This window comes from Lathyrus oleraceus, chromosome 5, assembly GCF_024323335.1.
Source record: "Lathyrus oleraceus cultivar Zhongwan6 chromosome 5, CAAS_Psat_ZW6_1.0, whole genome shotgun sequence".
Lineage (NCBI taxonomy): Eukaryota > Viridiplantae > Streptophyta > Magnoliopsida > Fabales > Fabaceae > Lathyrus > Lathyrus oleraceus.
In genome coordinates, this window is record NC_066583.1 from 490,069,594 (window position 1) to 490,087,116 (window position 17,523).

Sequence of the window (17,523 nt, forward strand, 5' to 3'; positions counted from 1 at the left end):
ATTAAATTAACCTTCGGTTCCAATCTTGACAGTATGTTAGCAGTGGCTTATCACCCCTTTTTTGCAACTCAAACCGGCAATTCATTAGATGCTACTGAATGCCTTGCTCGTGAAACCGAACTTCCAACCATCCAACGAATTTCACCAAAGTTACAACCTGTGACCTGCAAGACAAACAATTATTCAAAAACAACCAACCTCAGGAAACTTCATACCAGCCCTGACCTATAACAAACCTGCCACAAGGTCACCAACATTCCAAATTATCTAGTCTAGCTCAAGAGATTTATGGCAGCTCAGTTATGATGACGATTGGGATTCACCTGCATACAATTCAACCCACCATTTGTCTAGTTACAGCAGCTTGTATCACAGGGTGCATCAATCCTGGTATAATGGACCAACCTGGCCTACCACATCCTCCAACCAAACCCAAATATGTCCTGTAGCATGTGGAGAAAACCAACCTGGTTATGCTGCATGAACCATGACCATAGCTTGCTGCAATAATCCAGGTGAAACCATGTTAAACCAATGAAGATGAAGAAGATGCTGATAAAGGTGAAGACGAAGAAGAAAAGCCTAAAACAAAGACAATGAAGGAAACAACTTATGAGTGGGAACTTTTAAATGATGTGAAGGCTGTATGGCTGCGGAGTCCAAAGGAGGTTACAGAGGAAGAGTATACCAAATTCTACAACTCTCTTGCCAAGGATTTTAGCGGCGACAAACCTTTATCATGGAGCCACTTTACTGCTGAAGGTGATGTCAAGTTCAAAGCAGTCCTTTATGCGTCACCAAAAGCACCTCAGGACTTGTACGAAAGTTATCACAATTCAAACAAATCAAACTTGAAGTTGTATGTTAGACGAGTGTTCATTTCAGATGAATTTGATGAATTGTTGCCTAAGTATCTGAGCTTTTTGATTGGTCTTGTTGATTCAGACACTTTGCCATTGAATGTATCACGAGAAATGCTTCAACAACACAGTAGTCTGAGGACAATAAAAAAGGAAACTTATTAGGAAAGCTCTTGATATGATCCGTAAGCTTGCTGAAGAGGATCCTGATGAGTCCACTGACAAAGAAAAGAAAGGAGAGTCGTCTTCTGAAATTGATGAGAAGAGAGGTCAATACACTAAGTTCTGGAATGAATTTGGAAAATCCATTAAACTTGGTATCATGGAGGATGCCACCAACAGATCTGTTGGTATCACAGTCAGAGCTACTGCCGCAGAAGCAGATATGTTGAACCAGTCCAGTCATTGAACCTGCAGTGAACATACACAAACTCAACACCCTGAATAAAATAGACGGAACAATTGGCGATGGGATTGTTAACCTTACAAATCTCACAGTTTTGGAGCTTTACTCTAATCATTTGACAGGTTTTATTCCTAAGGATATTGGTAACCTTTTGAAATTGGAAAAGTTGCTTTTTCATGTCAACAATTTGACCGGTACGATTCCACCATCGTCGAATCACCATCATATTCACTTGCGATTCATGCATGCAGCATCATGAAGAAATGGAACGGAGTCACAAATGGATTAAGTCTATCATGAGCAATCAAATTCAAGAGAAAACTAACCGAATTGGATTGGCGATGCCGACAGGAGAAAAAGCATCACCCATAACAGGAAGTTGTCCAATCTTTAGGGTCCCTTCAAGATAATGCATCAGGAATTTCACTGCCATCTGAACCTGCAAGATCTGTTAGCTTGGATCTTTCCGAGGCACCAGCGACATCTGCAGCATTCAACATGATCCAATCCTGCAACAACCTACAAGAATCGGTTAGCACAATACCAAATAGAATTTGGCCAATTGCAGACCTCACTCACCCTGCTGCAGCAAGCCCACAAAACCCTGCATTTCAAATCATAATAGGTCAACCTGCAGGGTATTTCAATGCCAAATACATACCAATTCAGAGCAAACTCAAACCAACTCACCATGAAGCTACTAAAATTCAAGGAAGAATCATCAAACCATCCTTCAGATGTTGAAGTCAAACCAAGCTCACCATTTTTTTACTGCGGTAAAAAGGGACACATTAATCAGTCAATTTGCAAAACCTAAAGTGCAAAACCATTAACCAACAGTCAGAGGGAAAAGTCCAAAAACATCCCAAATTGGTATGAGGTCAAAGCAGAGAAGAAAGTCTGTGAAGGATACCTTTTCTTGAATCTAACATGGATAGGGCAATTCAATTTCTGAGCATCCAAAGTGCTTTGCAGAGCTACTTTTGAACACAAGGGCACCAATTTGTAACCCTAATTCACAGAGGATAAATAGAGAGCAAATCAGTAAGAGAAGGAGGAGCACAACAGAAACTGAGAGAAAAAAAATCAAAAGAGAAAAAACCCTAATTTCTAAAGGTTGGAGGCGGCCACTGTTCACAGAGAAACAAGGAAACGAAAATCAAAGAGAGGACGAACCCTAAGAAAGGCGCAACGAAGGAGAAAGCGGAAGGAGGATCACGTACCTGTTCGTTCACTTCCGAGACATCCCAATCTGGTAGAACTCTTACCTTTTTTTGTTGTTCCGTACTCAGATGCATGTTTACTACTTTCCAAGCCTGATGTATCTCTGCGCGATTGGTGTTTCTTTCACATTGATGATTCTAGTTTGGACTGGGTTTAGGGTTGTGTTTTTGTCGTTTGCACTTTGTCTTCTTCGTAGTACTTAGGTTCGGTTACTGTGAGTAGGGTTTGGGGGGAATAAGCTGAGAAAGGAGAGGTTCGCCTGAGAGAGTTTGAGAGAGAGCGAGGGAGGAAAACGATGGAGACGAGCTTGCTGTTTCCATTTCCTTTTTTTTCTTTTCTTCTTTTTTTAATTTTTAATTATTTCTTTTATTATTTAGTTTATTTCATTTTTAACACAAAATCAGAAAAATATATGTTTTTATTTTCTTTTATTATTATTATTTACTTTTTATTTATTTAGCTTAATTTGTTTTTAACAGAGATAATAAAAAACCATAAAAATGTTTATTTTGTTTTGTTATAAATTTGTCAGCCCAGTTCATGTATTTAATGTAGTATCTCAGTAGCAGATAATGATGAGTGGTCTGGTGGAGAAGGGTAGTGTTCATATTCTTGAATGGAGAGGGTTCGATACTCATGTGTGGAATTTTTTGCTTTTTATTTGATTTTATTTTTCTTTAGCATTTTTTATTCTTTTAGTATGTTGATTAATATCTTTTTATGTTTATTACACTCATATGTTCATTTTGTTGATGATGTATAGTTGTTGTATTTTAGTTTAGTTCAAAATCTTTTTTTCAAACTATAAAAATCACACTTTTCTCGATTTAATATCGAGCCCATTTTTACACCCTTGTAAGTCGATTGCTTTTTAAGCATCGCCATCGACCTCACATAGCTTACTCTTGGGCTTTCTTACAATGAGCCGGTTCTCTTACACTTACACTCATACGTTGTTTAATGCTCATTCATTTCATTCTTAGATTATTTGATTCGATTATATACTTGTTTATATCTTACTTGTTTGATTAACTGTGGCCTACTTGTATGGTGTATGAGGCATGTATTATTATTGTCTGTTTGCCATGAACAATCCCCATTCATAACAAATGTATCCCTCTCCCATGAAGTGTATAATATTTATTCTTTCATTCTTTATTCATCTGTTAATACAAGAATTAAAATGAACATTCGATAACCATTTCAAAACAAGATCAAAACCTCGATCCAACGTCGAGTAATCATTTTTCAAAACCTAACAGAACCAGCACGTATTCATCCACCCTTTTGTAAGTCGATTGCTTTATGCATCGCCATCAACCTTGTAAGCCGATTGCTTTATGCATCGCCATCAACCTTGTAAGTCGATTGCTTCATGCATCGCCATCTACCCTTATCCCTAACACCTCTCCTTGCTCCATTCGTCGATTCTTGTTCCGATTAGGTAGCACCCATTAGGTAGAACCCTTTGTATGATAACATAGGTAGGATTCCCATATCCTTTTGCATGCTAACATTAGGTAGATATTCCCATTTGTAAATCCTAAACGCCTAAGTACACATTGCATGACAACTCTAGGGCAGAGCTTCCCCATTTCTTTTAGACCTTTCCGAGCGTCTCCGATCTTGTGGCATGTAGTCTGTTCTATTGCAAAGAGGTAACTGCCTAAGACTCGATTCAGCGAGCTGCGACACCTACTGCTAGGACGTGAGCACATCGCCCACTCTCCTCTGACACAACTGGTGTCCTCCTTTGTAAGTCCATGTTCAGATGGCAACCCCTGTGTAGGGGAACTACATAGCCCTGATCCTTGTTCCAGACAAGGTATGTAGGCAGGAGATCGTGCGAGATCTCTCCGGGCACCCTTTTCTTTTTTTGCGTGTGTTTCAATCCCCTATGTAGGGGAACTACATAGCCCTGATCCTTGTTCCAGACGAGGTATGTAGGCAGGAGATCGTGCGAGATCTCTCCGGGCACCCTTTTATTTTTTGCGTGTGTTTCAATCCCCTGTGTAGGGGAACTACATAGCCCTGATCCTTGTTCCAGACGAGGTATGTAGGCAGGAGATCGTGCGAGATCTCTCCGGGCACCCTTTTCTTTTTTGCGTGTGTTTCAATCCCCTATGTAGGGGAACTACATAGCCCTGATCCTTGTTCCAGACGAGGTATGTAGGCAGGAGATCGTGCGAGATCTCTCCGGGCACCCTTTTCTTTTTTGCGTGTGTTTCAATCCCCTATGTAGGGGAACTACATAGCCCTGATCCTTGTTCCAGACGAGGTATGTAGGCAGGAGATCGTGCGAGATCTCTCCGGTTACCCTTTTCTTTTTTGCGTGTGTTTCAATCCCCTATGTAGGGGAACTACATAGCCCTGATCCTTGTTCCAGACGAGGTATGTAGGCAGGTGGTCGTGCGAGACCACTCCGGGCACCTTTTTTCCTTTTTTGTGTGTGTTTGTTTGACAATTGCTAGGCTCGAGTTCCCGACTCCTTGGCAATCTGTTGTTTGTTGTTCTTGTTGTGTGCTTGGAAGTTGATGTAAGTCCATCGAGTGGCATTCGGGTTCCAGTGTGGGTTTGTTGGGTTCGGATGCTGATGTAAGTCCAGTGATTGGCAGTCGGGCTCCACGTTTGCCCTTTTGTGTGTGTTTTGGTTCGGATGCTGATGTAAGTCCGTGATTGGCAGTCGGGCTCCATGTTTGCCACCTTTTTGTGTGTAGGTGCCATGTTCAGATGGCAATCCCTATGTGGCCGAACTACGGCAACTCTGATTCTCATGTTCATATGAGATACGTAGGCACAAGACGCGATGTCTTGCCGAGTTTGACTAACAACTAACAACTAATCTTTGTTTTCTTTCGCCCTCGTTGCGATCCTTTCTCTCGCCCTCGTTGCGATCGAGACATTCCCTTTCTCTTGCCCTAGGTGCAATCGAGACCCTTATTCCCGTAGTTAGTTTGAACTGCGTTTTGCTCTGATTCTCATTCCCGATGAGATACGTAGGCATAAGGCGCGATGTCTTAGCGAGCACACTTATCCTTACCCCTTAGGTACCCGAGCTACGAAGACTCTGATTCTCATTCCAGATGAGATACGTATGCAATGGATGCGATATCTATGCGAGTCATTTTTCTCTTGACCCTCTTAGTAAATAGTACATTAGATAAACGCACACCCTTTAGACAAGAAACAACAAGAGTGGATCCCGTAGAGTACTACGGATGCGTAGGGGTGCTAATACCTTCCCTTCGCATAATCGACTCCCGAACCTAAGATTTGGTTGCGAGACCTTGTCTTTTCCTTTCCTTTCTCCAGGTTTACTTCGAGCGTTTCCTTTCCCTCCTTTGGGATAAATAACGCACGGTGGCGACTCTTCTGTCATTTCTTTTTCGCCGGTTGTTTTTTCGCATACCGTATTTTTCGGGTTGCGACAGCTGGCGACTCTGCTGGGGATACGGTTTCCCTAAGCGAGTCCCTCCTAGCTTTTGTAGGTTTCTTGTCTGTTGGGTGTTTATTCTTTTGTACAGTTATTTATTTTCAGCATTTACCTGCTTTACCTTATTGCATTCATGTACATATGTTTGTTGTATCTGCTGCTGTTTATCTGTTTATTGGGGTGGGGGTGTTCTATGAGAGGTAAGCCCATTACCCAGGCTTGAGTGTACACACAGATTTTAGAGTGGATGTTCATGAGGCTTGCGTGGCATGTTGCTACATTAAGTCGTTCGTGAAGAACCACACCCAGACGAGGTTTCTCTTGGATATATTATGTCCTACGGATGTTCCGTAACGACATGATGTTCCTCTAGAAATTGTCGACTCTGGTGACCATTTTCCGAGAACTCAGTCGAGGCCTCTCCTCCGAGACGTGATTATGTTAGCTCTGGTGGGCGCATTCTCGCTGATCAATCCGAGGACCCCGAGACTGGGAACTTGCTTTAGGATGTCCTGTTGAGGGGAGTCAGCAGAGGTTTTTTATCCCGTAATAATGCCAAACCTTCAGTGGTAAACGTATTATTCTCGACTGAAGGGCTGAAGCTGACAAACTTCTGTTCTTAGAACCTACCTGTGAGGGGAGGGTTTGATCTCTACAGATACGGTTTCTGCCAGTGGTGCTGGGATGGTGACTTTGGTTCAGCCAAATTTATGGACGTTTATTTCCGGGACGCCGGAGTTCTGTCCGTGGTTTATCAGCGGGTTCCATTTATTTCGGATCCCTGGGCTGAATCTGTGGGTGCTCACTCAGATGGTGACTCAGTTCTCCAGACATGGGTTCAGATGCCAGTTGATCAGATTGACTTTGGGTTTCAGATGGTTGTGATCAGAGTTCAAGCCGAAGCTTCGGATCCTGTGTGCCGAGATGCACAACCTGCCAGTCTTGGCTCCATCCTTTGCATCATAGCATGTTTATTTTCCAAAAAATAATAATGCATGAAAAAAAGTTAACTCGCATGTGCATATCCTTTTCAGGATCATTCATGATAAAATAGCATCCGCATCATATGCATATCATGCACATATCATCCTTGCATTGCAGACATGCTTGGGAGAGACTTCTCACTCTGGGTTTTGACTGAGACGGGATTGTTGATCATCGTCCGCACCGCAACCAGATTGAATCATCAGAGGAGTATGGATCAAGTCCAAGCTGAGTTGGCTGAGATGAGGGCAAACATGGCCCAGTTCATGACCATAATGCAAGGAGTTGTTCAGGGGCAAGAGGAGCTGCGTGCCTTAGCCCAAAGACAGGACATGGCCCAGTTCATGAGCATGATGCAAGGGGTTGTTCAGGGGCAAGAGGAGCTGCGTGCCTTAGCCCAGAGACAGGAAGCTGTGACTCTGCCGCCCAGTCGTGCTTCACCAGAGGGGGTCCTTGTCAATGATCAAATTACTGCTGTCACTATTCCCGTCAACAACTATGCCGTGGGTGAAGATTTGAGGGGTATTATAATCAGTGGACAGCCCCTTGCTACAGAGACTGTTAATGTCAGAGCAACTCTTGCTCCGGTTCGCCATCCTGGCTCTTCAAATCCTTCAAGTTCTAAAAAGCCATCCTCTGGGGCACCCAGAAGGGGAGAGGGTGAAACAAACGTTGTGCACCGTCGGAGGAGTGTGAACAAAGGACAGTATTGGCAAGTTGCTGCTGTGACTATTCCAGCCACTCAAACTCAACAACAACAGAGAAGACCAACTCAGCAATATCAGCATCAACAACATCGTCCTCAGCAGCAGGCTTACCGGCCTCCCAATGGTAATCAAGCCAGTACGAGTAATGAGAGGAAGAAGATCATTTTTGATCCGATCCCTATGTCCTATGCAGAGTTGTATCCCTCTTTGATAGAGCGGAACTTGATTACTCCCAGAGACCCGCCGGCTATACCCGTCAACCCTCGGTGGTGGTATAGGCCTGAACAGCATTGTGTGTATCATTCGGGTGCTCCAGGTCATGATGTGGATAGTTGTTTCCAGCTAAAGATGAAGGTTCAAGACCTTGTGAGGTCAGGGATTCCGAGCTTTGAAGACTTAGGTCCCCGTGTTAATCAAGCTTGAAGACGGCAAGTCCCGGGTTGGTGATGGTTATTCTTCTGAGGTCTTCAACGAAGAGGTTTGTTCAAAAGCAGAAGTTGCTGATGCAAAGGATACTGACAGTTGTTATCCCTGGTGGGATCTATCACAAATGGGTCACTGTGGGTGTTCCAACAGTTGTTCAGAAGTCAGAGTAATAATCACTTTGTTTAAAAACCCTTCTCCCATGCCAAAAGGAGAAGTGATGACATTGTTGGCAACATTTTGTGCAATGATATTTTCATTCAAATAAATGCATGTTAAACATTTGTTTTTTCCAATTGTTTTCCTTTTTCACTTTTTACATGAAATTGGTGATCACAAAAAACCCTAAAAACAGGAATAAAAACAATCTTTTCATCTGCATAACGATTGTCTTGTTTGATTTCCAAAAAGCTTTTCATATCAAAATCATTATGCAGGTTGTTTCTTAAACCCATTGAACACAATGATCTGACGTCATCTCCCAATTGTGAATTCCCTGTATTCGAAGCGGAAGAAGATGATGTTGAAGGGATTCCTGACGAGATTTCCCGACTTCTTGAGCAAGAAAAGAAGATCACTCAGCTGTATCTCGAGAATCAGCAGAACAGCCAACTGGGGCATAAAAGAAAAAGAAAAAAGAAAATACAAAGAAAGAAGAGGGTGCAAAATCAAAAGAAATCAGAATCAAAAGAAAGAAAGAAAGAAACAAAAGAAAAAATAGCACCCTCAAAGTCCCAAGTTGACTGATGCTGAATTCGATCGAAAAGAAGAGATTAACTGCCATGTGTCATGGTCAGTTATATCAGCGGAGAGTGACGAAAGCACGCTATAAGAAGGTCAAGCCTCGTGTGTTCCGAGGGACCCTGTGCTCAAGAAAGTCTTGTCTTTCGTACCCGATTCCAGGGGCAAGTGAACCCTAAGCTATGAATGCCCATAGGTTGTCAAGAGAGTCTTTTCAGGTGGTGCTCTGAGACTTACAGCAATGGATGAAGAAGTTCACTCGTCCTGTGAATTCCCGATGCAGTCAAGAAATACTTCGCAAAAAAACAAAAAAAGAACAAAAAGCTCGCTAAGTCGAACACCCCAAAGGGCAACTTAGGCAAAAAGGAGCGTCTCGGTGGATTGAAAACCCGAAAGGGCGATTCAGGCAAAAGTTAGAGACATTGAAAAAAAAAAGAATTCGCATCCCGCTAGATTGAGCACCTCACACTGGGGCAATCTAGGCAAAAATTAGGGATTTGGCAAGTAACTGCATCTTGACAAGACTGTGCTCTATATCTGTCATCCGTCAGGGATTCTCGATTCGTCGTCGACTGAAGCTCCGAATACATCGAAATTCAGAATGGTAGAGTAAGGGTCATTATGTTCAATGTAGCCCTCTCCAATATATATCACCGATTTCAAACTTGTACAGATCTATGGAGTCTCGCCCTTTGCAGACTACCATTTCATTACATCAATTTGAGCTTTTATCCAATTATTTGCACTCTTATTTTTTTTCAACTCAACAAACGTTTTGCATGTTTTAATTGATAAAGTATCATTGTTTTTCAAAATAAATAAATTTTTCAAAATTGTTCTTAAACAAAGTGAACATTCACAATGATGGAAGGATACTTAAGAGACCCACAATGCTCTCCCAAGGGCGGTATGATTACTAACAGGTAAGACATTTGTTCGTATCTCGAGCATGACTGTATCTTTTTCCTGTAGAACCTCTCATGGTTTCTCCTCAGCGAGATTGCCCAGTGTAGTGTTGGTTGAAGTTGTTCATCTTCATGTCCCCGGCAGTGCAGTTTTTTCTTCCAAGTCCCTATTAGCACCTATAGTGGGGCATCCCCAGTAGAGTGCTGTTTGAGCCCTATTGTGGGGCATCCCTAGCAAGTTTGTTGTTTGGACGCTTTTTTGTGGGGCAGTCCTAGGCAGAGCATTTATTGAAGACTTCAACTTTCCTCTCTCCAGCAGAGCAGTCTTCCTCTCTCCCCCAGCATGGGTGCTCTTCTTGGAAGATTCAGTATTTGGTGGATTGACATCCCAGTACTCCATCATGTCCTCAGATAGATCCCCAGCGGAGTTGTTAGCATGAGGAGCTTTATCAATGCCTATCTATCTTCATCAGAGATCTGGTTGCTTCCGAGTATCTCTGATTTCCAGCACGAGTTGTTGTGGCGCGTCCGCCAGTATGTTGAACTCTTTTCTCCGGTTATGACTGATGATCCCTCCGGAAGCCTCTGGTGGCCTTCCTCCCCAGCAGGGTGGAAGTTGACGTGATTATAAGATCCTCAGCACAGTTCCTGGAGTTTCCCGGTGTTGTCTCTGGAGGAGACGTGTGTTTATGCATTCATCATTTAGATAAGCATAGCATATTGCATCATTAGTGCATAGCATTTCCATGATCATGGGGCATTGTGTAAAACAAAAAAACTCATGCATCAACATTGCAAACATGTCCATTAGCCCTAGGCCGTGGTGACCAACCGAGATTGGGTTGTTGGAAAGAGTTTAACATCGCGCCATTGGATCGGCTTCAGAATTGGGTTCATCAGCATGGTTGAGAGGTTGGTACTTTCCCAACAAGTGACTCCTTAGTTGAATGGGTATCCCCAACAATGTTACTCCTCGAAGTTCGCAGCATCTTGCAAGCTTGGGTCCATTCCTTTAGCAGAAGTGGGTGTGTCTGATCTCTCCATGTAGAGTCTACCCCTTAAGCAGAAAGTGTCTACCATTTCCTTCTGCGCTCCCCACTGAGTTATATCCTCGTGGATGACGGTTGCTTCCGTTCCCTCCATAATGGGATGGGTTTTCCCTATTGAGTTCTGTCCTCATTAGGATGAGTCCTGTTTCAGTCTGCCTTTTTGGATCGATCCTAAACTGGCTTCCTGTTGGCTGTCTCCCGTGCTTCCCTGGGGCATAAATGAATAGTCGCTCACTAACCGGCACTCATTCATCTCATCCTCAGCGGAATTTGTGGCTTCTACCAACGAACCGGTAGTTGTAAGTCATATCTTTGTGATTTTCTACCTACTAACTGGTAGTTGTAAAATCCCACTTTCATCCCTTAGCAGAGTTAACCCTTTGTGCTCATCCTATCGATGACTGGTTACTTTTCCGTGGTTTTCTGCCTACTAACCGGTAGATGTAATCCCCTCTTTGTGGTATTGATAGTCTTGTCCCCTTTGGATACTTGCCTTGATCAAGCAGTATTGTCCCCAGTGGGTCTTCCCCTTTCTTTTGGGTATTTGCTCCGAGTTAGCAACTTTATCCTCTTTTGATTGATCATCTTTTGCATGCCTAGTCTTGGTACCCTGATACCTTTCTTTTCGGTCGATTATTCATTTAACAACCTACAACCCGGTTATGGATAATCTTCCATGCGAGTGTATTATCTACGTTTTGACGGCTATAGATAATATATCTCATGCACTCTTTGGTCAATCTTTCGATTGTTATCCCCAACTTGCATCTTTGGCATGCGTGCCGGCTCACGTATCACTGTTTTGTTATCTTCGCCGATGCTGATAGACATGAAGAGTTCCCGGTATCCAGACCGAAGTGGCATTCAGGCCAGAGTTCCCGGTATCCAGACCGAAGTGGCATTCAGGCCAGTTTCCGATTTCCAGATCGAAGAAGTTCTCAACAATCAGGACGAAGAACTTATGGTATTCAGACCAGTCTTCCCGGTATCCAGACCGAAGTGGCATTCAAGCCAGTCTTTCCCGATTTCCAGATCGAAGAAGTTCTCAACAATCAGGACGAAGAACTTATGGTATTCAGACCAGTTTTCCCGGTATCCAGACCGAAGTGGCATTCAAGCCAGTCTTTCCCGATTTTCAGAAGTTCCCGGTATCCAGACCGAAGTGGCGTTCAGGCCAATTTTCCGGTGTTCAGACCGAGGCGGTATTCAGACCGAAGTGGCGTTCAGGCCAATTTCCGATTTACAGATCGAAGAAGTTTCCGACGATCAGGTCGATGTACTTATGGCATTCAGGCCAATTTTCCGGTGTTCAGACCGAGGCGGTATTCAGACCGAAGTGGCGTTCAGGCCAATTTCCGATTTACAGATCGAAGAAGTTTCCGACGATCAGGTCGATGTACTTGTGGCATTCAGGCCAATTTTCCGGTGTTCAGACCGAGGCGGTATTCAGACCGAAGTGGCGTTCAGGCCAATTTCCGATTTTCAGATCGAAGAAGTTTCCGACGATCAGGTCGATGTACTTATGGCATTCAGGCCAGTTTTCCCGGTATCCAGACCGAAGTGGCATTCAGGCCAGTCTTTCCCGATTTTCAGATCGAAGAAGTTTCCGGTATCCAGACCGAAGTGGCGTTCAGGCCAGTTATTTCCGATTTCCAGATCGAAATGGTGTTCAGACCAGATTTCCGGTGATCAGACCAATATTGATACTCACATATTCCGATGCTTAGCACGGCGTTCAGGCCATGGGTATTCCTGTGTTACCATTTATTTTGGTATCCAGGTCAACTTCATGTTTCGGTACTCAGACCGATTTTCACCATACCAGACGGATTCTACTTTTGAGATTTGCTTCTTTGACGATGCTGATAGGCATTGTTCCATGGGGATTCAGGATCAAAATTCGGGTCTTCTTAGTATTTAACCATCTCCCACTATGATCATATGAAGAACATCCTGCTTCATATTCTCTAGTTGAAGACGCTTAAATAGGGGCAACTGTCATACCCCGATTTTGCTCCTGAATTTTTTATGTTTGTTTGGCATACTTGGCCTAGCTTTGTTTTGTTTTTATATGAGGATTGGTTTTGATTCAAAGTCATGGTGTTGTGATTGTGGATACATCTATGGTCTGGGTCATCTGAACAACCAAGTTTCTTGTGTTTCTAACCACTTGCCAGTCACGTTATTGGTTCATGGACACTATAACCTTATGGTCTTATTTCATGGTCTTGTTCATATACATTATCAGTCAAGTTATTTTTCAAAAGTCAAACATTCAAGCCAATTGTGAAACCAATTTCAACCATTTGTTAATCCATTTCAATTTATTTCATGTCGTTGTTTAAACCAGTACATATGTTTCCATACAAGAAAAATACAAAAAAAATGACACTTTTGACCAATTGTTGACTCTGGTCAACAGTTGACTTTTTGGTCAATTTTGACCAAAGTCAACCCAAATTCATTAAACCCTAAATTTCACCATGATCATCAATACATTGTCCATTTACAAAGAAAATACCAGCAAATAAGCCATCAGAACTTCTATTTATTGATAGATCATCACACTCCTCAGAAACTAGAAAAAAGTTTGGAAGCTCTTAAAGCTCTCAGAGTGTTGGCACAACACTATCCTGTGAATCAAATGGATAGGAATAATGATAATCACAAGAAAGTTTTAATCCAAAATTATCGTGGCACAAAGAGCACATCTGATCTTCTTAGGTCAAATTTATTGATGAAAGCTCAGAAGATTAAACTGAACAAGAAGATATCTTCCATTACAATTATTAATGAGGGTAAGCAAGTTAGTGTGGATAATGTAGCTTCTGATCTACAAGTGAGTTCTTTAAACGAGTTATTGGGTTACATTGTCCATCAAAAGAAAGATGGAAAACTAAGCTCTCTAGCCAAGGGTTTAGGTTTCCAACTTTTATCTGAGGATATTGACATCAGTTCAGCCAATACACAACAACAATTGCATTCCGAAGTTCAATCAAATCGAATTTCAGCAGAAACTTCTCAAGAAGATCATACAGCATGATGAAGTCAAGAAATCTTCTATTGTCACTGGTGAAGAGATAAAAGCTGTGCACTCTGAAGAATCTGTTGAAGATCACAAACTTCCTAGTGCCAAAATTATTCAATCGGAAATAAATAGCCCCAGGGATGTTTCTTTTGATGGAAACAAGTTTGCAGAAGAAGAGGATGATTTTCTTGGTTTTAATGGTTCCTTTTTCTATTCTGATGGTAATTATCAGTTGCTTGAAAGGCTCACCGGTGCTTATAGAGTTCCATCTATGGTCATAGTTGACCCCTTTTAGCAGCAACCATATATCTCCTGCTAACGCCACTGCAACCCCTGTTGTGAATGTGCCAGTAACTACTGTTGAAATCAGTTGAGTCTGTATCTCCTCTATCTCTTCCTGATCGCCTCAAAAGTGGCTGAAATGTTGAAAAGAGGATTATGTCAGACGAGTCTCTTACAAAAAAAAACTGAGGAGGCAAGGATAAATGCAGAGGAAGCTTCTGCTCTTGCTGCTGCTGCGGTGAATCATAGCATGGGATCCTACCAGAAACAGTTAAACCATAACCCGATCCGTATCAACTCTCATAAACCTTGGATCACATGAAGTCCTCACATGTTAATGGCAATTAAGTTGGACTGCTCGTTTCCAGCACTCAATATCACAAAGAAACTCCCCCTAAAACCTGCAGTTGGCACACTTTACTGCAACCTGGAATCAACAGCATTTCATAAGCCAGTGTTGCACACAATAAAACCTGCTCCAGGAGCACCGACATCCTGCCCAACAATCCAAAAAAACAGTTCAGTGAAAAAAGCATAGAGTTGAAGGGTCAAGCCAAATAATATACCAAAATCAAGTTCCAAACTTCTTTCTCTTACAATGAAGCTCTTATGGAAAACTCACATGAGGCTACAACTGATTAAACTAGTCTTCTGCTGTTACGTGTTCGCTTTCAAGTCCTGCATATTTCGTTGGTTCTCTTGTCGTTTGTACGTGTAGGGTGGAATCATGGGACTGCTTGAACTTGGTGCTTGGATTTTGGAGGTTTGCACGTCGTCATTTTGAATTGGAGCTATTGTTGTTTGCAGCTGGTGTGCGTGGATATCGCGTTTGGCTTGACGGGATTGCATATATAGCTAGCCCTATAAGGCACAGAATCAGAACTGTACTTCCAGTTGCTATCAAAATAGTAGCACCTCTGCTAAGAGAAGTTCCTCTGCACTAATCTGAATAATTTAAATATCACTGTCACCAGCTGCATAGGAGTTGCAATTGTAATCACATTGTATTTTTTATCTTACCTGAAAAAAGAATAAGGAAATGCAGTGAAGTAATGAATAAGTCAGGTAAAACGGAGCCGAAGCATGTCAGATTAGAAAGAAAAATGTCTCACATCAATGTGTTTTTGTACTGTGAACCGACTGTTACGTATGCAATCTGGTTGTCTTGTAAATCCACAAGCTGCAACTGAGGGCAAATGTTGTCTCCCATTTCAAGTGTATTGTTCAAGGCATTGTGTCTTAGTTTTCTGAGAATAGTTTAAAACATAAAAAATATGGTTACTCATTCCATTGCTACTTCGATCATAGTGCTGCATCTCAGCTCTCTCAACAGAAAGAGTTCAATTTGCGAAAACCATCTTCTTACCATTATGATTTACTTCTTTCGGGATTTTTGACGTTATTGTGTGGCCTTATTGGAATTCCTTCCGCAAATGGGGTCATACCGCGATCTCTGATGCATACGAAAAGCCTCGCAACTCTTAAACATCAGTTGCTTCGTAACAAACTCATGATAACTGCTCTCCAACACAACAAAACAAATAGAACCTGCAACAAACAACAAAGTTAGCAGCAGACACAATGTTCACAAGCTGACTTCAATTTGAAACCAATAGCATGGAAGTTCATTAAATTAACCTTCGGTTCCAATCTTGACAGTATGTTAGCAGTGGCTTATCACCCCTTTTTTGCAACTCAAACCGGCAATTCATTAGATGCTACTGAATGCCTTGCTCGTGAAACCGAACTTCCAACCATCCAACGAATTTCACCAAAGTTACAACCTGTGACCTGCAAGACAAACAATTATTCAAAAACAACCAACCTCAGGAAACTTCATACCAGCCCTGACCTATAACAAACCTGCCACAAGGTCACCAACATTCCAAATTATCTAGTCTAGCTCAAGAGATTTATGGCAGCTCAGTTATGATGACGATTGGGATTCACCTGCATACAATTCAACCCACCATTTGTCTAGTTACAGCAGCTTGTATCACAGGGTGCATCAATCCTGGTATAATGGACCAACCTGGCCTACCACATCCTCCAACCAAACCCAAATATGTCCTGTAGCATGTGGAGAAAACCAACCTGGTTATGCTGCATGAACCATGACCATAGCTTGCTGCAATAATCCAGGTGAAACCATGTTAAACCAATGAAGATGAAGAAGATGCTGATAAAGGTGAAGACGAAGAAGAAAAGCCTAAAACAAAGACAATGAAGGAAACAACTTATGAGTGGGAACTTTTAAATGATGTGAAGGCTGTATGGCTGCGGAGTCCAAAGGAGGTTACAGAGGAAGAGTATACCAAATTCTACAACTCTCTTGCCAAGGATTTTAGCGGCGACAAACCTTTATCATGGAGCCACTTTACTGCTGAAGGTGATGTCGAGTTCAAAGCAGTCCTTTATGCGTCACCAAAAGCACCTCAGGACTTGTACGAAAGTTATCACAATTCAAACAAATCAAACTTGAAGTTGTATGTTAGACGAGTGTTCATTTCAGATGAATTTGATGAATTGTTGCCTAAGTATCTGAGCTTTTTGATTGGTCTTGTTGATTCAGACACTTTGCCATTGAATGTATCACGAGAAATGCTTCAACAACACAGTAGTCTGAGGACAATAAAAAAGGAAACTTATTAGGAAAGCTCTTGATATGATCCGTAAGCTTGCTGAAGAGGATCCTGATGAGTCCACTGACAAAGAAAAGAAAGGAGAGTCGTCTTCTGAAATTGATGAGAAGAGAGGTCAATACACTAAGTTCTGGAATGAATTTGGAAAATCCATTAAACTTGGTATCATGGAGGATGCCACCAACAGATCTGTTGGTATCACAGTCAGAGCTACTGCCGCAGAAGCAGATATGTTGAACCAGTCCAGTCATTGAACCTGCAGTGAACATACACAAACTCAACACCCTGAATAAAATAGACGGAACAATTGGCGATGGGATTGTTAACCTTACAAATCTCACAGTTTTGGAGCTTTACTCTAATCATTTGACAGGTTTTATTCCTAAGGATATTGGTAACCTTTTGAAATTGGAAAAGTTGCTTTTTCATGTCAACAATTTGACCGGTACGATTCCACCATCGTCGAATCACCATCATATTCACTTGCGATTCATGCATGCAGCATCATGAAGAAATGGAACGGAGTCACAAATGGATTAAGTCTATCATGAGCAATCAAATTCAAGAGAAAACTAACCGAATTGGATTGGCGATGCCGACAGGAGAAAAAGCATCACCCATAACAGGAAGTTGTCCAATCTTTAGGGTCCCTTCAAGATAATGCATCAGGAATTTCACTGCCATCTGAACCTGCAAGATCTGTTAGCTTGGATCTTTCCGAGGCACCAGCGACATCTGCAGCATTCAACATGATCCAATCCTGCAACAACCTACAAGAATCGGTTAGCACAATACCAAATAGAATTTGGCCAATTGCAGACCTCACTCACCCTGCTGCA

The 17,523-nt window shown here is 42.2% G+C and overlaps 1 protein-coding gene across 1 annotated transcript; it reads left to right on the forward strand.

The window, feature by feature from the left end:
- The first annotated feature begins 539 nt into the window (after positions 1-539).
- On the forward strand, positions 540-16,866 carry LOC127085657 (endoplasmin homolog). The gene is made up of 2 exons (XM_051026146.1): positions 540-762; positions 16,231-16,866. Exons 1-2 carry the CDS (start codon positions 597-599, stop codon positions 16,692-16,694), a joined length of 630 nt encoding a protein of 209 aa, XP_050882103.1. The 5' UTR covers positions 540-596; the 3' UTR covers positions 16,695-16,866.
- Positions 16,867-17,523: the final 657 nt, after the last annotated feature.

What these genes read in the sequence shown, in the direction of transcription:
- LOC127085657 (XM_051026146.1), top strand. Translation starts at nt 597, where the DNA reads ATGAAGGAAACAACTTATGAGTGGGAACTTTTAAATGATGTGAAGGCT. An exon ending in GAGCCACTTTACTGCTGAAG is followed by an intron (nt 763 to 16,230) that starts GTGATGTCAAGT and finishes ATGCTGATAAAG; the next exon opens with GTGAAGACGAAGAAGAAAAG.